We start from the raw sequence: 23,300 nt of genomic DNA, 5'->3' as shown, positions 1-23,300 counted from the left end.
TAATTAATGTCGTTAGTTTTATCATTGATTATAGAATAATTTATTCTATTCTATAATTAATGGTACAATGTATCATGCAATACTACCACGGTTACTACTTGTGATAATTATTAACTATTGATAATATACGGGTGGAAAATTGATACGCCTTCGGTGTCAAAGCACAGACTTCTATACTACTGTTATAGGCCGGATCCGTTAAACTCGTTTGAGTCCGTCGACACTATGTAACGTTTGTAAGTTCGCACTTCGAATAAAGTAAAGGATTAAAAAATGGTTAAGACTCGTGAACAAATTACTATTATGAGTTCGTTTATTGACCGTTTATGTACTTGGTTACAATATGACTGGTTATACGGACGGCGAGAGGCGTCCGGTTAATCCAAAAATGCTTACTTGCATTACTCCCCACATAAAGGACTAATGCCTACGCGTACATGTTATGTATACATTCATAATAATAGTTATAATAATAATAATAATATATATACTAAATACTACTCGCTTACAACACTACACTAGATAAGTAATTACTATATAATTTACATGGCTATGAGTAAAGCTGATAAGGTGAACAACCGCCATTTTGTCGGTTGGCAACAAAATCTATTATTCTATATGCAGCAAATAATTATTTCCTTGATATTTCTTTATTAAATCAGATTTAAATAATGTGAAAATTTAAGGATTAAACAAAATATAATTAAGAAAAAAGAAAACAATGTTTATCACAAATATATACATATTAGTTTATTATTAAAACATACACAGTATACAATCACATATTACTAAATAATACTAATTTGGTTAATTGTCGCCGTTTCTAACAATAGATGACGTTTTTGATTTGGCAACATGATGTAGACGTATTTTCAAATATTCGTTACAGATTAGTGTTACTAAATCTAATTTATGATTTTCTAAAAATGAATGATCGGAACATGTCATGTTTTGTAAGATATTGAAATTATATTCATAATTTTTGCAGATAAACCAGATATATGAGAAGTAAAATTGTTAGTTAATTTGATTAAAGAATTTCCAATATATTTAAATAATTTCATAACATTTTTTGAACTCTTTAATAATCCACCTCCATTTTTCCCATCAGTCAATACAGAAAAGACATGTTTATGACTATAGTTATGTTCACTTGATTGTTCTATAAAATTGTCTACACATGTTGAACAATCAATTATTTTAAGTAACTTTCTAACAATAAAACCAGTAATATAATAAAGAATATTATCCTTGATAATTCTGGATTGGTCAGTCTCACCTATCAAAAAATCTGAAAGATTTGATTCTTCTTCATATTCAATGTTTAATAAATCATCAGAATTTATTTTTGACCAGCGTATTTCAAATATACTTTCAACACTATTGTTGTGCATTTCAATACAGTTACCAGCGTAAGATGAAGAGATGGAATTTTTAAAAAACAACTGTTTCATAGATGATTTAAATTATATTACATTAGGGTTATTATTATAACCAAAACGCTAACGAATTTTAGAGAAAAATATCTCTAAATGGTCCTGAGAAAATTTATTGCTTAAAAGATATTTGTACGAGTGAAAAACAATTTTCTATTAAATAATAAATAATCAATTGTAAAAGAATATTCAATGTAATGCTGCACAGGACTAAATGTAATGTTCAATGTTTTGCCAACCGACAAAATGGCGGAAACTGATAAGCCAAGCTTCATAACTAGGGTCCGGATTTTTATGCATTTACATATTTGTAATGAGTGTATGCAGTTCAACAGGAGTAAGAAATGTGAGCGATTTGTGTAGCAGAGAATCTATAGAAAAAAGTTTATTTTGCATATAAATGCATATTTTAAGGTTGAGAGCATATTTGAAGAATTTGGCATAATAAAGCATATTTTGGTACATAATAGTTATTTTATTTATATTTCACTATAGAAACTAGATTTATGAGTTTATGAAGTATTGTGGGGAAATATTTAATTTGTATTAAAACCATATCTTGCTTATCGAAACACATCGATCGACAACAATGAAGACCAGTTACATATAAATTTCCTTCATACAATTATATTTTTAGCATGATTATTATTATTATTATCGTGATTTTAAGTCTTATATTGGATAAACACGCTGCATCGTGGCTCTTGTTGTTTTACATTTAGTTGGTATTTAATCGTCACGCGTCGTGCTGTAGTCGCCAGTCGGTAATCGCCTATAAATATAATTTCGTAATCCGCATTCCGTATATAAACAAATTTCTTTAATAATTTTTTTTACACTCGTAAATTTTAAAATGCCGAAAAGTCGTAGTAATATTCAAATTTTAATAAAACATTGGATTGCATTGTATAATAAAACAGACCACACAATTTTTACTACGGACGGTTCTGTAGTGTTTTGTCAATTGTGTGACAAAAAAATCGTTTGCACCAAAAAATTTCAAATACAACAACACGTTGATACTGCTTTGCATAAAAGTGCTTTAAATCGTAAAGCAAATGATAACAAAAAACAATTATTTGTATTGGACGCAAAACCTAAATCTGGTAACATTTTTAACGAGGATCTTTGTTCAGCTTTGATAGTCGCTAATATACCATGGAATAAACTTCAAATTCCCGAATTCAAGAATTTTTTGGAAAAGTACACAGGTAAGCATATTCCCGATGAAAGTACACTTAGAAAAAATTATCTTGATCCATGTTACAATAATGTTATAAATGCAATCCGAGAAATTATTGGAAATTCAGATATTTGGATTGCTGTAGACGAAACAACTGATACAAACGGCTGTTATATAGCAAATTAATTAGTTGGCGTTTTAGAATGTGATACACCAAGTCAACCGTATCTATTAGCATGTAAAGAACTGCCAAAAACAAATCACTCTACCGTATCTCGTTTTATTAACGATAGTTTAAAAATATTATGGCCCGCTGGGGGAAATGACGAAAACCTAAGATTGTTTTTATCAGATGCAGCGCCATATATGGTTAAAACTGGAAATGCATTAAAAGTGTTTTACCCAAATATCATCCATGTAACATGCGCAGCACATATATTAAACAGAGTAGCAGAAAAGGTAAGAGAGTTATTCCCCGATGTAAATAAATTAATTAACAATGTAAAAAAATCTTTTTTAAAGTCACCTTCTCGTATTCAACTATATAAAGAAATGCTACCTGGTTTACCATTGCCCCCGGAACCAGTTATTACAAGATGGGGGACATGGATAGAGGCAGTTATATTTAATGCAAATAACTATGAAGGTATTAAAAGTGTAATAGAAAAACTAGATAATGATTCTTCAGCAAGTGTAGATAATTGTAAAAAAATGTTCAATTTGACTACAGTGAAAAATGATTTAACATTTATAAAAATTAACTTTTCTGGACTTATTCGGGCAATCACAAACTTAGAAGATACTAAATTGACATTACTACAATCGTTAGAGATTACGAAAAATATAATTTCCGAACTATCAAATATACAAGGTGACAAAGGTTCTATCATAAAAAATAAAATATCTCAGTTATATCAAAAAAATAAAGGATTTCAAGTACTAGAACAAATCGGACTAGTTATATCAGGTAACAATGAAATACAGATTCCAGAAAATTTCAATCCTTGCTCTGTGGCAAATATGAAATATGCACCGTTGACGTCAGTAGATGTGGAAAGATCCTTCAGTCTATATAAACATATATTAAGTGATAGAAGAATAAATATGACACCTGAACATATGGAAGAGTATATTATTGTTAACTCTTTTTATAAAAAGTAAATATCGATTTATATCTATTAGGTAATTAAAATGTTTTTATTTGTTTAAATTGTTTTTTTTATATATATAAATTGTCTTCATTGGTATAAAAGAATTAAATACATTTTTTTTATTATTATTTTTAACTAAAGTGCACTTTATTAATTTAATGTAATTTTTAAACATTTTTTGTCTTTAATTAATGTTGTAAGTTGATGTCGCAGTGCCGGTAATAAAAAAATTAAGTTTGTTTGATTATGTTGTATTAATTATTATTTAATAATATATAAAGAAAAAATTAAAAAAAAAATTATAATGCATATATTTTGGGTAAGAGCATATTTTTTAAAAAAAATAAGAGCATATCTAGTGCATATTTAAAGGTTTTTTGATGCATAAATGCATACTATTTTAAGGTTTTTAAGTGCATACAAATCCGGACCCTATTCATAACCTTGGTAAATATCGACAGTACCTTATCTAGTTAGTATAGAAGTCTGTGCGTCAATGGCGTTCGCTATCTAGGAGACCCCCACCTAATTGTTTTCTTAAAAATACTATGGCACCATACTTACGGTACTATACTAACAATCGATGCATGGTGTCAAACGTATAAAAACCAATATAATAAATATTTAAAACATTTATATGTACATAAAAAAATGAAATAGCAGAGGGCAAACCGTAGTGTAATTGAAAATAATCAAACATAATAATAGTACTCTTACAGAGTTAAGTGTCTTAACAATAGTTGAAGGTTACATAAGTGTATAATTTATTATATTTAATAGACTGGCATAGAATTTAAAAAAAAAGGTATGAATATGCGTATAGATCTTGATATTTCAGTTACCGAATAAAATATATATTTATGATAACTCTCCACGGGATTTAAAAAGTTTTCCGACCAATCGCATCGCAGGGAATTATTTTAATATTAGAGTGAAGAGATAGATTAAACAATCAATGTGACCACCTATGTTACCAACCACTTGTTTCTAGTTTTAATTTTCTTATCAATGATTTTATTTATCAATATCAAAATGGACGTTATTTTGTTAATTCTGTTATCAAATAAGCAAAACTTTTCAAAATTGTAAATATGTTATAGGTAAATGTTGCATTAAATTTATTTCATAATTATATACAACAAAATATAATGCGTTAAAGTTATATTTTTTCTAGATTATAACGTTTCAAATAAATTATGTGTAAATATAAAATGTAAATCTACAGAACAGTGAACTTATTTTGCACTAATACCATTATGAATCAGGCTGAAAATAATGAACAGTTTGAATCAATTAGATATCAATTGGATGCACTTGGCTATCGTCAATATATGCCATCTGATTCAATAGGCCTTGTCAGTCAACTAGTAGCAGACTTATTGCAGACAACTGATAGCTTGAAGCAGTACAAAAATATCGCTCAAAACACTCTCCAGGTTGCTAGAAACTTAGAAGCAAAGTCTACTCCATATGTACGAGATAATTGCTCACTTATACAAGAATGTAATGAGTTGAAAACTAAACTAAAAAAACTACAAGAAAGTGAAAATAGTAAGTCCTGTTATAATTCTTACTTCCACAGTAAAAACATTAAACACAAACTTAAGAATTATTTACCAGTACATTTTTTAGTAATTAATAAATATAAATTGTAATTTGTATTCAATTATTTAAGGATTCCAAGTAGTTGGACTTTGTACTTGGGCACTAATATTAACTATAAATCGTTTTAGTATTATTTAAACAATTTTATGTAATTTTAGTCTGATGTATTAAAACTTATACTTATAATTTATAATTATAAAATATGTTAATAAATATATTTTTATTTGTAGACATTTTGAATAAAGTTTCTATTCTTGAATGTGAAAAAAATGAATGGACACAAGAAAATGAAAAACTTACACAAAAAGTAAAAGATTTAGAAGATGAAGCTGTTTTGAAAAATGCTAAACTATTAGAATTAGGAAATCTATTTCTTATCCCTCAAATTGAAGTTAAAAGTACATCTTCTTCTTACTTATTTAATATTTTTAATAGAAATTGAGATCACAATATTATTTTTTTGTTTCAGATAAAAATTTTAAATCTTTTAGGCCTACAATACAAATTGATAATTTAAATACTTGTAATAATGAAGAAATAAATACTGAAACTTCAAGTAAAGAAAATGAATTTTTAAAGCAAAAAGTAGATGAATATAATCGAGAAATAGTAAGATTAAATAAAATTATCAAACATACAAAAAGTCAGGTAATAATAATTATATAAGTAAAGAAAATTAAAGCGTGTGTATTTGCTTGTGTAACTCATGTATTCTATATTATGAATTTTTTAGTGCAATAAGAATCCACTGTGCCAGGTGAATAAAAATAACAAGGATTCTTTTATAAACAACAAGGCTGATAATGAAATACTTAGAAGGCAGTTGGATGGTATTCAAATATGTTTATAATACATTTATTACCCAATACTTTTTTCAAGTTTATGTAAAAGTAATTGTATTGTGTTACATATAGAGGCATTGGCTAATCATAATGAAGCAATTTTTCACCTTACTAGAGTAACTGAAGAAAAAAAATCTCTTCAGCGTTCTCTAAATGAATATATTAAAAATCATTGTAACTGTGATAAGGTATTTAATCATTTTTAGGTTGGATTATTTAGGTATTTAATATTATTTTGATTTTAAGGATACAAGTGTTATACTTGAAAACAATACACAGTTGGTTGAACTTAAATCAAAAAATCAAGCTCTTGAATTTAAAATAAGTGAATATGAAAATAAATTGAAAAAAGCTCTTAATGATCAAAAACTACTTTTAGAAAATAAGAACCACTCTAAAAATATCGGTGAGCTTCAGTTTAAATCTAAATATATTTTGTAAAAAGAATTTTTAACTTATTTATTCCTCATTGTTAATATTTTAGAAAGTGATTTGATATTAGAAATAGAAAAATTATCTGAGGAAAAACATTTACAATCACAAAAAATATTACAACTTGAAGAAATTATAGAAAAATCAAGTAAATTATTCAAATAAATATATAAGTATAATTTATATATTAAAATTTTTAAATTATTTTTATCGTTGTTATGCAATTAGAAAATAATGATAAAACAAATAAATGGCAAGAAAATAGATATTGCACCAGTTCTAATATGGTATCATCAGAAGAGCTTAGAAAAGCTTTTGATGCAGAACGAAAAGAGTATGAAAGGAAATTAGAAAAATTAATTAAATCTCAATTAGACCCATTAATACATGGAAAAAGGTCAAATGATTTGGAAGTTGCTGTGAGTAAACTAAGAGCTGAGCGAGACGAATACCTTTATGAAATAAACTGTTTAAAAAAACAACATAATACAGAAGTAATTATAAAATAATTAGAAATACATTTTTCCTTTTATTTCATTCAGATTTTTTGAATTGTTTTTAAGGTGATAGATTTAAAAAGAAAAATTGAAGAAATAAAAAGAGATGATATTGAAAGATCAGATAGACAAAACATTTTAAAGCTCAGAAGAGAAAAAGATGAATTTGCTGAAGAAATAATTAGTTTGAAGAAAGAAGTTGATTTCTTAAATTGTCAACTTAAAGTAAGTAACATTATATATATTTGGTTATATGGTTTAACATATTGTTGTGGCAGCTAATTAAGTTTTGTGTAGAAAACTAGAGAGTCGGTAGAGAGTAATGAATACAATGAAAGAGAATATATCAAACAATTAGAAGATGAAAAACATCAATTGATTGAAAAGCAACGTTCACTTACCTGGGATAATAACAATAAGCAAAGAGAAGCAGATAAATATTTCAGGGAAGTTTCTCAGTTAAAAGCAGAATTAAAAAGACATATAGCTATGATGGATGATCAAAAGTAAGATTTTTTTTAATTGGTGAATAAATTATTACATTCAACTATTTGATAATTATCAGGCGTTGTCAAGATCGACTTGAACGAGCACTACAGTCTACACAGTTTGCTCAAAATGCTAATGAAGAAGAATTAGAACGAGCACATGTTCGGATAGAGGAACTAAAACTTTTAAATAATAAACTTAATGATCAACTGATCGAAGAACAACAAGAAAGACATAAATTTCAAAATAACACAATTACCATTGATCATCATCGAGATACATTAACAGTTTGTACAAAATTAATTATTTAACAATATTTATATTAATAACAATTGTAATAGGTCTTATATTATTAGAAGTTGAATTATTCATACTTTATATATCATCTAAAAGATTATTTACAGTTAATATTGTTTAATTAATTGAAATTTAAGAATGAATTGGAAAAAAAAAACAAGCGGATTTCTCATCTAGATTCATTAATTATGGATAAAGAAAATCAAATTCAATTATTGCATGCAAAACTTGGAGATGCTACCAAAAAAATTACGTAAGAAAATGAAGATTTTTTTTCAATTCTACATTTATGACACTAATTAATTGATATTCACAGAAATGCTTTAAGTTCTCAGTCGGAATCTGAAAAGTTATGTGATCATCTAAAACTAGAACTTTCCAATATTAAATCAGAGTATAAATTAATCGAAAGTAGTAAGAGTAGTCAACTCAAAGAAAAGAAGTAAGTAAAATAACATCATCATTATCGTAATTGATTTTTAAAGACAAGTGAGGCCTATTATTGCAACATAAACTTCCTTCCACCTATCTCTATCCCATTTTTTAAATATCTGTCAAATTATTTTTTACTTTATCTACCTTTTTTTTTATCTTTTTCCATATGTTTCCATTTTAATAATTATATTATAGTACCTATACTAAATAAAAAGAGATATATTGAATAAATTTGATTTTTACTATTAAACACTATTAGAATTGTAAATTTCCATTAAATTGTTGTTTAGTGATATTATAAATCTTAATCTTAAATTAGACTCAAATATAAATTTTTTTACAACAGTGGGAAAATTGAAAAAAGTTTGGAAATTACGTTAAAATTTTTGGAGGATATAGTTATTATAGTTTTACAAAGGTTAAAATTACAACTGCTCTAAAATTTGTGTTTTTATTAGTTATAACTAGAGCTGGGATTTTAATGCCCTAAAAAACCCCGAAAAATGTCCTAAAAAAAATGCTTTTATGACCTAAAAACTCTAAATAATGCCCTAAAAAAACCCGAAAAATGCCCTTAAAAAATTGCTTTTATGAACTAAAATTTTTTTTATTTTTAATAATTTTAGTATAAATTACAATAAAAAGTTTTAAAAAATGTATTATAAAAATCTATTACAAGTGTAAACTGTAAATACATAGTTTTAGTATAAATCTAAAAAAAAAGTTGTACACATAGACTTAATCTCATAGACGTGGACTTCGTTCAATCTGAACAAAAAATATTTTTATAAATTATTTAATACGTTTAGATCGTATATTTATTTACCTGTACATTCTGAACTTTTACACTGAACCACGAGAGCTTGTTTCAGATTTTCAAATAAAAATGATATTCTGTTGTCTGCCAGTAAGTTCTTGTAGTTATTTATCAATTCGTCAACATTTGGAAAATGTATTCTTATTTCTTCGGCAACTCTATGCAAGGCGTGCGCCAAGCATGTAACATGTATCATTTTCGAATAATAAGTTTGAATCGATGTGGCTGCTTTTACCATGTACGGAGCAGCGTCACTTAAAAATAAAAGGACATTATCGTGTATTATTCCTTGTGACCATAATATTGATAAAGACTTATCCAAAACTTTGGCAATTGCACTGTGATTAGTTTTTTCTAATACTTCTGAATTTAATAAAAACATTTTACCTATGTTACCTACTTCTAATATACCTATCATAATATTGGCAATATAACGACCATTGGCGTCCGTCGTTTCATCGTAACATATACTGACGTAATTTTTTCGTAATGTGGAGCGATCAGGCGTTTGTTTATTGGTATATTTTTCCAAAAATTTAGAAAACGCAGGATTTTCGAGTTTATTTAACGGAATATTACATGACAAAAATGTACGAGTTAAATCTAAAAAATATTCCGACCTGTTTGGTACGTCTGTAATAAAACTTTGTGTATTATTTTTTTCGTTTTGTGATTTACTCCGTTCTACTCCATTGATGTGTTTATCTCTTGACAAATGTTGTTGTACGGCAAATCGTTTTTCAGCAGTAACTTTTACGTTGCATATTTTACAGAATAACACCAATCCGTCGGTAGAAAAAATATTATGTCCAAATTCTTGTACAAACGCACGTAGTCGACTCACTGTTGAACATTTTACTTTTGGCATTTTTATATTAAATTACCAAAAAAAAATTAACCTGAGTAATAAAACGGTGTTAACCACGACAAAACTCGTACTGAACGTCGAACGATATCATCAGGCGTCGATTTTACCGATTTAAGATTATTTAACAGAAAATACGGGTAGAGGTTATTGTTCGATAATGGTGACAAACCGATAATATAATACGAATTACGAGTACCTACTTATAATCTGTTATATTTATTTAGAAACCATGTTGGTGTAAAAATCTTAAAATAAAATTTCAAATTCATGCACTTGGTTTCCAAAAACTCTAAAATGTCCTAAAAAATTAAGAAAATGACCTAAAAACTAAATAATGCCAAAAAATGCAAAAAAATGCAAAATAAACTTTCTTATTCTCATTCAAATGTACATAAAACCAATTTGTGACAAGACGAGCATTGCACAGTAAGCTTTGAAAAACAATGCAAAGTGCATCGAAATCCCAGCTCTAGTTATAACCAGAGCTCATAAGTTCACGCATTTGCATATCAATCTTGCAAAGTTGTATTTAATACTAGATAACATAGAAATCTATTTCAAGGTACCACGTTTAAATATGTGAAATCTAATTTTGCATATTTTTGCTTATTTGGCATGTTTTTGTATATTTGGTTTATTTATGCATATTTCTATTTTATCAGGTATATTATACAACATTCTATTAAAATCTATTAAAAATCTAAACAGAAAATATGTATAAAAATAAAAATAGAAATTGTATTATCTTTTATTTTCTTATCTTTTTGATACTCGTGCATTTAATAAATAAATTTTTTTCAAAAGTTTCAGATTTAAAATGAATTAATTACAAAGACGTACATGAGTACGCAGTTCATGAAGGCTCAAGAATAGTATTAAATAGTATTTAATATCTATTATTTTTTTTAATTGCGACATAAAAAAATAAAATATAGCTATAAAAAAAATCATTAGATAATTCATGTTATTTCAAAAATGATTTATTATTTTTTTAAGTAAGAATTTTTTAACTGTATAATTTTACATATTTAGTGCATATAAAAACATATTTTTGAACTTTTTAAGACATATTTCAAAGCATATTTTGCCAATTTGAAGTGCATAAATGCATGCTTATTTAGACATTTTTTAAGGCATGAACTTATGAACCCTGGTTATAATATTTATAAGAATTAAAAATCTTGAATTAAATTTTATATCTTAAAATATAGTTGTAGTCATAATTAGTATATTTTATTATATATTGCACTTATTGTATTTATGCATTATTTTATACAATATTGTACTTTTTTTGTATTTATTAATAATAAATTGTGTTTTTTCTATGAAGGCGGCTTCAAAATGATTTAGATATGGTGGTTCAAGAAAATAAAGTTCTTCACTCTGAATTGGAAGCATCAAAAAAACAAGCCGAAGATTTAAAAATGCAGTTGCAAGTATATGTTTTAGAAATTAGACGTGTTGAAGAGATGCTTGAGACAAAAGAATCTGAAAGGGAAGAAATATTAGAACAGTTTAAAGCCCTTAACAGTGAAGCCACTCAGTTAGAAAGCAATAACCACAGTCTTGAAAGTGAAGCTAAATCTTCCAGGACGCTTCTTAGAGAAAAAGAACATAGATTGTCTGATTTAGAACGTAAACTTATAGATAAAGAAGGTCTTATATCAAGTTATGAGGCTCAAGTAATACTAAATTAGTCGTAATTAATTTTTAGTAGTTTATAGAAGTAGATTTGTTTTTTTTTAGATATCCAATTTGACCCATCAAATAGTTTCATTGGAATCTCAGTTAACTTCCAGAAACAATCATATTACAAAACTGGAACAAGACTTAGATGCTTGCAGAAATATATGCTCAAAGGTTGATTCAGCTAAATTTAGTTTGAATGAACGGTTAGGTCATGTTGAAAATTTACAGCAGAAGGCTGAAGATGAACGTTTACGATTAGCAAATGAACTATCAATGGTGAATTTACAATTAGAAAGAGAACGTTCAAAAATATCTACTTTAGAATCTGTATTGAAAGATTCTAGACAAGAATGTATGGAATTAAATATTAACAAAAATGATTTAAAAGAACAATTAGAAGATAGTAAAAAAGAAATAAAAAATCTTGTAGAATTACTGTAAGGATAAATAAATTAGTTTTTTAATAATATATCAAAATCTATCTATAATGAATTATAAATATTATAGGGACAGAACAAAAAATGAATTGATCATGTGTCGTTCTACAATAACTAGTTTTGAGAAAGAAATAAGCTCGTTAAAACGACAATTAAATGATGTAAAATTTGAAAAAGCAAAGTTAGAACAAGCTAAAAGGTAAAAATATAATAAAATATTTATTTAAAATTAAAACTGGTAGTATTTATAGTATTCAGAATGAATACATATATTTTGTTAAATTAATAACTTCTAGTAAATGTTGTCCCTTTCTTATTTATAGTAATAATTTGAATATAGATGTTAATAACAAGTACTTTCATTATTTTTTGTTTGATATGAAAAAATCTATAAAGTTCAGTTCACACTATGTTAATAGTTTAGTAAAGTAGCAAGTAATTTAGCAAATAAATGTGTATAAACAGAATAATTTAGTTATTTAGTAATTTAATAGATCCATTTATTTCTATATTTCTGACCGAATAGCACTTTTCTCACTAATAAATAAATAGGTGAACTATAATAATAGCATTATTTTAGATTAATTTATTAGTTGTTCTTGTTAATGTTTAGATGTCGTTTTGTTGGAGTGAAGACACATTGTTTAAATTTGTATCTGAATACATAAATAAATAATAATGAATATATATAAACATTTATAGGTCCCAATGTATCCCTTCTTTCAATTCATTTTCTATCCCAAAATTCCTTTGATTCTTCAAGTTCTTTTACTTCTACAATAACTGTTGTAATAAATCCTATTATGTTATTTAATTTTTTTTTTTTTATAGACTAATAATAATTTTTGTATGACATATAATGTGTACTTTACAACCTGGGTTTATTTATTTTTTTGGAAGGGGGTTATACATTTGAAAAAAACTGAATTTTGGAAGATGTTTGGTTGGGAGAAGAGGGTAAGATTAAATTAACTACATATTTTGGGGGTCACAAATCCCTTCTTCTTGGTTGTGCCACTATTTACAAAACTCATTCACTGCACCAAAACAACTACTAATGTACTTATACCATTAACTAAACATGTTTCAGTTATTAAATTGTTTATCAGTTAGTAAATCATTTGCTACTCAACTAAACTACTTATCATTGTTGTTCCAAGGTTTTGCAAGGCTCTGGGCAACATTATAATTTTATTAGGAACTCAGTCAATATTCAAATATTAATAATAATTATATAATATTAGTATCTATTTAAAATAATATTGTTTATTCTGTTATTATAACAGCCAGTTTGTTGTTAAAAAAAAACATTTTTATACAATGCAAACATTCATTAGACTAAAACAATTATAATAATTATTAAAAATTATGACTAAAACATATTTAGATCCTAAATTGTTACTAAATTTTTTATAAACATTTTTATTTCCAAGATATATTATTGTATATACGCAAGTACCCAGTTTGTCTTGTTGTTGGAACAGCAATGTTACTAACATAGTATAAATTAGACATAAGTCACTTTAATACTTCTAAAATATATTATTAAATTTTAAATACCTCTTGCTCTAGTTCAAACTAAGATAAGGTGTGTTAAATTTTTTATAATTGTTACACATATTAGTGTTTATTTGTTAAAATTATTTCTTTCTAAACTCAAAACAATTAAGTATTAATATACTGTTAATTTTATTATTTTTAGGGAATACCACAGCACAACTTTATAGTAAATTACAAATGATAATTGTATACAGTTCATAATTATGATTTAGTTCTACATAATACACATCAATATAAGTTTTATCATCTAATAAACTTAAATTTAAAATTTTTTTAAATTTACTTGGACGCATACTTTATATTTTTATATTAACTTGTAGTATACTGAATTTTATATGTATAGTTTTCCTAAGTTATTGATATATTTACAAATGTATAACTTGTATAAAACAAAATATTGTGTAACTTTTATTATTTAATAATTTCTGACTTAAAAATTTAAACTTATGAAAATAATTTACTGATATCTCTGATTTTATGTAATTTGTGCTGACATTAAAATAGAATTTGCATACTACTGTACAATATGTAAATTTAGATTTATTTGGTGCTCAGGACAAGATCACTAAATCTGTCAAGTAACAACAAATAATCCATGGATAGTCTAACAGAATATGTGACAGCACTCTTAGCACCTTTTCTCCAGACAATATTTTTTAAGATATGTGCCCTGTGTTTTAATTATTTAAGTACATTATAGAATTAGTTTTAATAATTTTACTATTTTTATTAAAAAAAGCTACTTACATTCTATTTACAAAAACAGAATTAATAATAAATCAAATATATAATATGTTTAACAATATTTATGAGTTACGCATATAGTAATCAATTGCAGTGGAAAACGTAGCAAAACCTAAAGCACCAAGTATACCTGCTTTGGCTCCAGCTAAAAAAAAAAATGTTTATTATTTATTATTTTGTATACTTTTTATGCAATAGTTTAAAATTATATTTTTTACCTCTAAATCCTAGTAAACCTCCAGTTATTCCACCTGCATAAGTACCATTTTTCCAATCTGATTGACCTCTATACTGCAAATTGAATATAACAAAAGATTTTTAAAAATAATTATACATTTATTTTATTATTAAATCCATACAGTTTCAACAGTACATTCAATGCCTGAGAATACAGCGCCAAGTAACCCAAAGTTTTTTGCATAACCAAGTGATGAGGTTTTCATTTCACGTAATATTTCCCTAACTGTTTCTGTCTGACCCGGTGGTTTTATTTGAGGATTTACACTTGAAGTAAAAAGACCAATAGCTCCACCGAGAGCAAATCCTGTAACATTTTGATTTGTTAATCATATGAATCTTAATACATGCAAGAACTAATACGGTGTTAATCATTTTAAATTGCAGCTAATACTTAATAACGTAAAATTGTTTATTTCTAGAAAGTTACCCATCACTCCACTTAGAATGGATTTAAAGGCACAACTTTCAGTAATTGTATCTAATGTTTTTTCTTCCATTGTTTTCATCACCGGTCGTCCCATTACAGTTGGCATCATAATTTTTTCTCGAAATTGATCATTATTGAATATACGATTAACAAATTGATGTAATACTTCTTCTTGTGACAAACTAGTTTTCTCTTCATTGGACATTTTTACAACAGCAGAAATTATCCAAAATATTTTTAATACGAGTGTGAGCAATGCTTTTAAGATATAAGCGGGTTGATCATTGAAAATAGCATACAAAAACAAATTTTCTTACGCAATAATTCGATTTTTCGAAAACATTTTAATATTACAATATTCAAATTAAATAACAAACGTGCACATAAATAACATAGAGACGTCAGTCCGATGGAAATATGATAGCATTGTGATAATGATGATAATATGTGATAAGAATGTTAACCATATTTTATTGCACACCACGAAGACAAGAACCAAGGTGGATATATGTATATCCACCTTGACAAGAACGCCTATCGAATTGATAACATTTTGCGAGAAGGTCTTTGGAATACACATTTGAACTCTTCATAACTTATTATGCCTTATACCAGGGATGGCCAACTCAAGGCTCACGGGCCGCATGTATTCCACTTTGGAATGTTTGCGGCACGCGAGATTATCAAACATTTACATAAAAAAAATTATTTTTGTCCCAATAAAATATTCTGGAATGCCCGCACAACGCGGAAGCCGTATTATTAACAACATAATCGTAACAAACTGTTTGATTCATCAACAAAATCTTTGTTCCCAAGTATATGTCGACGAACCATGTTATTCTGTTAGTTATATAAACAATGGATTACATTTGATCACATGCGTTTCCGCATCGACAATGTAAAGAGTTCTTGAAAGAATTAATTCAGAATACGGCAAGGGCGTATTTTAATTATTTTCGAGGGGGGGAGGGGAAGAAATTAATTTTTCTTCAATAGGTACAAACTTTAAAACAATTTACAGTTCATTACCTACAGCTCATGTTTCTGTTATAATGGTAACATATTATAATAATGGACTAGTAATTTATATTCCTAATTAGTTAAACATAACATTTTTAATAAACCAATGTATTATATTTAAAAAAAATACGAGCCATGGAGGGCGAATGTCCCCTTCGCTCCCCTCAAATACGGGTATAAGAACAATAATAATTCATTCTGTTTATTTCAAATAATTTATACACCAAAACTTATTTTATAATAATAATTAATCCTGTTTAAAATGTTTACTCCAAATTTTTTTGTACTGGAGCAAAATACAAATATAATTTTATATGTGGCCCGCAAAATCATTTGGGTTGGCCACCCCTGCCTTATACCAACGGTTCTCAATCTGGGGTACACGAAAAAAATTGTTAGTAATGGCGGAAAGTGAAATGTAACTATTAATGAAATATTCATGCAGGCTTTATTTTAAAGTGCAGTAGGACACTAATTGTGCATTAGGAACAATAAAATGTGCTGTGGAACTAACGAACATGTGCACTTTAATATTATAAAAGACGATTTGACTGTTTATTAAATATCAAAAAAAAATTAATAAATTATAAACATGACGAAATTTTTGAATATTAGGTTAGTGAAACCGATGTTGGCTACTTCCACGTCTTTGGATTTATTATTTGCTTCATCAGAATCAATAAAATGAGCGTAAAGAGTGTGAGGCGAAGCCTCCTTGTAACATATATTTTATTTGTGCAGTTGAAAAAAATCTTTACAATAAAGCCTGTATTCATGTACTTATTACAATATAAAGTCTGCGATTTAATGTAATTAATGCGATAAAATATTATCGTTATAATATTGATAAAGTAGAATCTTTTGTTAAAAAGTTAGAGCTTTGGGAGTCATGTATTGAGAATAATCAAACAGAAATTTTTGAAACACTACGATTTCTCGGTGAAACTGATATGATCCTATCACAAGACATAAAAAAATAAGTTATTCAACATTTGAATGGGCTCATAGAAGCTTTTGAAGAATACTTTCCTAAATGTGGAAAAGAAGACCACTGGATCGCATTTCCTTTCAATGAAAACTATTTCTAACTAAATCTGCATTTAGGCCTAGTAAACAAAGTCCTCATGTACATTTATAAGTTATAACACAATGATTTACATTCAACTGCTATTATAGCAGTTACTATTATAATAATAGTATTACAATGTGTTCTAATAAATCTTATGAATAATATATGACAGTAGTTGAACATTATACATTCAAAAAAATTTTTTCGAATGTAATGAAATCATTTTGAAATAATTTCTGTTAATTTATGATGGATGACGAAGAAATGAAAAATATCTTTTATGATTCATTAGAAAACACTTATGACTCTCTACCAAACCATTGTGTTAAGTTAATAATGGGAGACCTAAACGCCCAAATAGGACAGGAAGAAATATATAAAGCTGTTGTAGGGAAACATAGCCTTCACGAAAGAAGTAACGATAACGGGATAAAGCTGATGAATTTCGCTATAAGCAGAGGAATGAATATCAGTAGCACGCAGTTTCCCAGAAAGAATATGTATAAACATACGTGGATATCACCAGGTGGCAGATCCACCAGCCCAATAGACCATGTACTAATAAATAATAGATATAAATCAAATGTTACAAATGTTAAAAGCTATAGAGGAGCAGATGTAGATTCGGACCATTATCTTGTAATTGGAGTCTTCAAGAGTAAAATGGCAGCAAAGTGGAATAATGAAAGAAAATCAAAAACAACTAGAAAATTTGACATCGAGAATCTTAAAGAAGAATAAATACGGAAAAAATACCAGGAAACAGTAGAAGAAAAATTAAAATCAAAAAAAAGTTTTTTTATATTTAGTATTGAAGAATTGGAGGACAAATGGAATATAGTTAAAGACTCAATAACAGAAACCGCAGAGAGCATAATACAATTCACACAAAGCTCAAAAAAGAATAAATGGTTCAACGAACGTTGTAAACAAGGAATCCAGGACCGTAACAATGCTAGAATTAAAGCAATCCAGGTACCCACACCTGATAACATCATTGAAATTGAGATCAAAAGGAAAGAAGTGTCAAGGTTAATCAGAAAAGAGAAAAGAATGTTAGAAAAAGCAAAGATTGAAGAAATCGAAAGGTATAAATACAATCCAAGAGAATTCTTTAAAAGGTGCAAGACAATTAAAGCTGGCTTCATCCCGCCTATACTATCCCTAATAGATGAAAATGGTGCCCTGATATATGGTCCAGAAATCATAGTTAACAAATTCAAAGATTATTTCAAAGAATTACTTAATAAAATACCAGATAATGACAATAACGACAAAGAAACTAGAGCTTATTACACAATAGACCAGGAAGTACTTGCCCCTAGCCTGGACGAAACAAAAGTGGCAATTCACACTCTGAAAAATAAAAAGGCATTAGGGGAAGACAGGATTAACTCTGAATTTTGGAAGATAGGAGGCCAAGAAGTAGAAAGGGAACTACATTCGGTAATTCTACAAATATGGGAAGAAGAAAGGCTCCCGGAAAGCTGGAAAGAAACACTTATTTGCCCAATATTCAAAAAAGGAGATCGAAGAAAAGTAAAAAACTACAGGGGGATAACCCTATTAAATACAGGATACAAGGTTCTATCATAAATAATATTAAAACGATTAGAGAGATACGCCGAAGAAACTGTAGGTGAATACCAAAGTGGATTCAGAAAAGGAAGATCAACCACAGACCATATATTTGTAATGAGACAATTAATGGAAAAGCATTATGAATACGCAAAAGACCTACATATGGTGTTTGTGGACTATAAACAGGCCTATGATAGCGTGAACAGGGAAAAACTATGGGAGGTGCTCAAGACATTTGGGATCCCTTTGAAAATTATCAAAATGGTATAATTATGCAACAGTGAAACGTATAGTAAAGTTAAACTTGGGAATGAGGTGTCTATGGCTTTTGAAATCAAAAGTGGACTAAGACAAGGGGAAGCCATGTCACCCATATTATTTAACATGGCATTGGAAAGCATGGAACGTGAAATATCAAACGGAGATGCCTGGTCACCTCACAGAGGACTACTATTCGCATACGCAGATGACATAATAATCACTTGAAATACTAGAATAGAAGTCCAAATGAATCTGAAGAAATTAATGAAGGCAAGTAAAAATATGGGTCTTTTAGTAAATGAAGAGAAGACAAAATACATGGCAATAACAAGAAGATCAGAGGATAGCTCCAACCTTAAAGTAGAAAATAAGGAATTCGAACAAGTTAAAGAATTTAAGTACCTTGGTGTAACTCTAAACAACAATAATATTACGCACGAAGAAATTAATGTGAGGCTGAATGCAGCAAATCGATGTTATTTTGCAATGGAGACGATATTTAAATCAAAATTGATATCAAAAAATGACAAAGAAAAACTTTATATAAGTTACATAAGACCGGTATTGACGTATGCATGTGCCACATGGGCCACAACTAAAGGTGATGAAGAAAAACTAAGTAGATTTGAAAGGAAAATCTTAAGAAGAATACATGGTTCAGTATTTAATACCGAAACCCAACAATGGGAATTAAGATCGAATGCACAACTCGAGAACCTATTCAAAAGAGAAAATATTGTACAATACGTTAAAAGTATAAGAATGCAATGGGCTGGACATGCGTGGCGTGCGAAAGGATGCCTGATAAAAGAAATAATGACTTGGACGCCAACAGGGAAAAGACCAAGGGGAAGACCCCGAAGAAGATGGATAGACAGCGTAAATGAAATATGGAATGCGGTAGGCCAAGAAGTTAGGACGAATTGGCAAATCATAGCGCAAGATAGAGAGAAATGGGAGGAGATAGTTTTGGCGGTAAAGATCCTCAATGGATCGTAAAGCCGGAAAAAAAAAAAATTATGATGGATGTCCAGACACCCAAAACACCCTCCTTGTTTGCGCCACTGTACGTAGGTAGTATATAATAGCAATGTATATAATGTAATAAATGTATATAATAGCAATTGTATGTACATGAAATAATAAAAAATTAGCATAAAATAATAAGTGTATATTAACAGACGTAATTTATTATACGTAGGTATATACAATAGTAATTGTACTTGTATTCAGATATTATGAAACATTAAAATAAAACAATAAATTTATATTTACCATAACAACAGAATAATGATGTAGATGCGACGTAATCACGCTTAAATATATAATTTAACTATAAAAATACATATATTTCGAAATGGTGTAAAAATAGCCAAAACAAAATCAAACATATAAATCGTCAATTAAAACCTTGAAGTTATCTTTTTTTCAGATAATTTGTATTTTATATTATTTTTCATAGAAAATAATAGATTGACCAGAAATGTGATCATAACACTTTTTATAGATAGTATTTGAATCTACAATTTAGGCTCTTATAATTATATGCTTTATGCAATATATTTTGAATTTAATAAAAAAAAAAAAAAAAAAGTAAGATTTCCCTGTTTGGCAATATTCAACTCTCTTGTGGTACCTACGTGATGGAGGTTATTAATCATGACCAAATTTAATTCAAATTTTTTTTCTTATAATAATGAACAAAATCAGGGAGTTAGAAGTCAAAAATATTATTTTTTTTTCTTCACCTATGACTTAGAGCCACCCTTATATATATATATATATATTATAACTCCGATTTATGTATGCAATAAATTATGGTATAATAGTCAGTAGCAGCTCGTAGTAAATATTCTTGGGAGACTTAAATTATTTAACATAATAAATAATATAATAATAATAAATAACAATAAACTCATAAATAATATAATAAATAACAATACTTTAACAATAAGCACACTGTATAATATAAATAATAAAGATACAATATAATTGTAATAATAATATTTGATTTTTAATTAACAAAGACGTTTGGTAGAAAAATCAATTAGAATGGTCGGTTTTTGACATTTTTTTAGAAGGGGGACCGTTTTCTTGAGCTCCCTTAGTATAACTCAGGTTGAAGAAGAGGTATAAACGTTGGACAACCGGGCACAAACGGCACATATAGAGCATAAACAACTAGCGTAGTCGGATTTAGTAACTTATCAAGTGGGGGAGGGGACTCTGGAAATGAATCTCTTATTATTCTAGAAAAAAAACATTTTTATTAAATCGCCTACTTCATTGAACGTAATGATTTTGTTGTTAGCCAAATTATCTCAGTTGGACAGTATGTGTATGGGAATATATATTTATATTTTCTATGAAATCCAACAACCGCGTTTCTAGTTATAACTAAAAACATAAAAATATAAATGGCAATAAAATAACAAATAGTACTTTTACTTCGCATAGTTTTAAAGGCGCGTATTGTGTGAAATATATTGTACAGATAGGATTTGAATAAATTAATCATTTACGTTTGGCTTGAGAAAGCTTTTAGGTCGTACTAAAGGAATCGGTGAGGTTATAATTGTTATTAATACAACATCGGGCAAATCTTGTGTATAGATATAATCCTTATAAGACGTGTAAATATATTATTTTGCCACTCGAAAATATACAATACTTACTTGGCTACGCCTATATACTACTACTAGTAGATAATTATAACACTGCAGTAAAATTAGATTGAAAAAAAGAAAAGCTCCACAGGAAACTTCTATGTGCGAGACTGGCCCAAATAAGCCAGTCGAGCATTGGAGACAATTTTGAAGAGTCGCTTAAATGTTCAGCTTGTAGGAGAAAAAGTCGGTAATCCCGTGTTAGTGCATTACGATTTTTATAATTCCCTATATAATACGTATATTTTAATAACTAACAACCGAAAGTAGCCACAGGAATAGCGCATACTGATAATATTATGCAAATTATTAATTTTTAATTGCAAATTATGGTTTGGTAGAAAATTGTTTTTTTCGACTAATCAATCCAGCTCTGCGTGTAGGAACCTATAACCTATATATCCTACGTACCCTGACAGGCTAAACAGGTAGTTTTGTAATAGACCACTTCAAGCGTACAATAATCATTGAGATCACTGAATCACAGTGATATTATATTATTGGTACCTTAACATTGATTCGTTAAACGCGCTGAAAAGCGATCAACGACCGTCATGAAATGTAACCGCTGGATCTGTATAGGTACATACACACGTCTGTAGTATAAAAAAATATCGATACTGACGTTCGTGACAATTGAATGGCATTTTATATTATATTTGAATCGTAAAGTAGGTACTTCTATTCATATAAATATTTCAAACAAACGGTCTGTTTAAATCGCTATTAATTGAGCACGATGGTTACACTGCGAGAAAAGACTGCCTGATATCCAATAAATTATTTCACTCGGAAGCCGCTACACGTATGTATTGGTCACGGTCTCTGAAAGTGTAGCTAATATCATGTACCTATAGTTTGTTGTGCGTAGAAATAAACGAACGGTAAATTACGTGCAAGTACAATGGAGTAATAGAAGTAACAGTACAATTCAATGTCTATTGCTGGTTTTAATTTCTGTGACACATATCGATGATATAGATTGGTGGTGGTCTAGAGAACTATAGTTCCTAGACTAAATGGGAAATAATATTGCTATTGATATATGTTATCGTCCGTAGCTTTGCTCTAGATTATAGACTACGACGTCGTAGTACATATTCGTATTCAAGTATATCGAGAAGAATTCCCATCGGATCAATACTATACCAAAATAATTAAACAACCAACTCATAAAATATGTGTGTATTATAGACTAAATGATTTTTAAAACATAATAGTTTACAAGTCATTCTTAATTACGAATCGTACAAACATAATGTTGTAAGAACAGTGTTGCGCAAAGATAACTAAACATTTATCTAGATAAAGAAGAAAAATAAACACTATTTACTTGGATGAAAAAAAAGATAACATTTATTTTATTTTATTAATTAATTTACCTTTTTTTTTATATACATTTATAGCTACTTAAAAAATAAAATAAAATTTTTTGAATGAATATTCAATTTTTTTATTTATCTTGATGAATTACGATTAATTCATCAGATAACTAATTTCGTTTATTATCTAGATAAGATAAAAGGTAAATAATTTATAAGATTATAACTG

The 23,300-nt window shown here is 27.9% G+C and overlaps 4 protein-coding genes across 4 annotated transcripts; 2 read left to right on the top strand and 2 right to left on the bottom strand.

Moving 5' to 3' along the window:
• Window positions 1-4,508: 4,508 nt before the first annotated feature.
• Window positions 4,509-14,053, top strand: LOC112687027 (centrosomal protein of 135 kDa-like). Its single transcript, XM_025559546.1, has 18 exons — window positions 4,509-4,870; window positions 4,945-5,321; window positions 5,606-5,773; window positions 5,845-6,023; window positions 6,109-6,205; window positions 6,290-6,405; window positions 6,464-6,623; window positions 6,702-6,797; window positions 6,878-7,143; window positions 7,213-7,371; window positions 7,444-7,652; window positions 7,712-7,922; window positions 8,070-8,185; window positions 8,249-8,374; window positions 11,383-11,734; window positions 11,799-12,178; window positions 12,249-12,377; window positions 13,881-14,053. Exons 2-18 carry the CDS (start codon window positions 5,027-5,029, stop codon window positions 13,903-13,905), a joined length of 3,084 nt encoding a protein of 1,027 aa, XP_025415331.1. The 5' UTR covers window positions 4,509-4,870; window positions 4,945-5,026; the 3' UTR covers window positions 13,906-14,053.
• Window positions 9,094-10,248, bottom strand: LOC112687028. The gene is made up of 2 exons (XM_025559547.1): window positions 9,194-10,248; window positions 9,094-9,135 (listed from the first exon to the last, which is right to left on the bottom strand). The coding sequence occupies exons 1-2, from the start codon at window positions 10,050-10,052 to the stop codon at window positions 9,131-9,133; spliced, it is 864 nt and encodes a 287-aa protein (XP_025415332.1). The 5' UTR covers window positions 10,053-10,248; the 3' UTR covers window positions 9,094-9,130.
• A 387-nt stretch (window positions 14,054-14,440) lies between the features above and the next one.
• LOC112686997 (mitochondrial import inner membrane translocase subunit Tim22) lies at window positions 14,441-15,555 on the bottom strand. The gene is made up of 4 exons (XM_025559501.1): window positions 15,150-15,555; window positions 14,842-15,026; window positions 14,701-14,773; window positions 14,441-14,627 (listed from the first exon to the last, which is right to left on the bottom strand). Exons 1-4 carry the CDS (start codon window positions 15,352-15,354, stop codon window positions 14,545-14,547), a joined length of 546 nt encoding a protein of 181 aa, XP_025415286.1. The 5' UTR covers window positions 15,355-15,555; the 3' UTR covers window positions 14,441-14,544.
• A 1,935-nt stretch (window positions 15,556-17,490) lies between these two features.
• LOC112686955 lies at window positions 17,491-19,092 on the top strand. The gene is made up of 3 exons (XM_025559454.1): window positions 17,491-17,915; window positions 18,051-18,780; window positions 18,859-19,092. The coding sequence occupies exons 1-3, from the start codon at window positions 17,491-17,493 to the stop codon at window positions 19,090-19,092; spliced, it is 1,389 nt and encodes a 462-aa protein (XP_025415239.1).
• The last annotated feature ends 4,208 nt before the right edge of the window (window positions 19,093-23,300 follow it).

Source organism: Sipha flava, unplaced genomic scaffold (assembly GCF_003268045.1).
Source record: "Sipha flava isolate LNK unplaced genomic scaffold, YSA_version1 32_pilon_pilon, whole genome shotgun sequence".
Lineage (NCBI taxonomy): Eukaryota > Metazoa > Arthropoda > Insecta > Hemiptera > Aphididae > Sipha > Sipha flava.
Note: the sequence above shows the minus strand (reverse complement) of the source record. Positions and strands in the feature narration are given on the sequence as shown.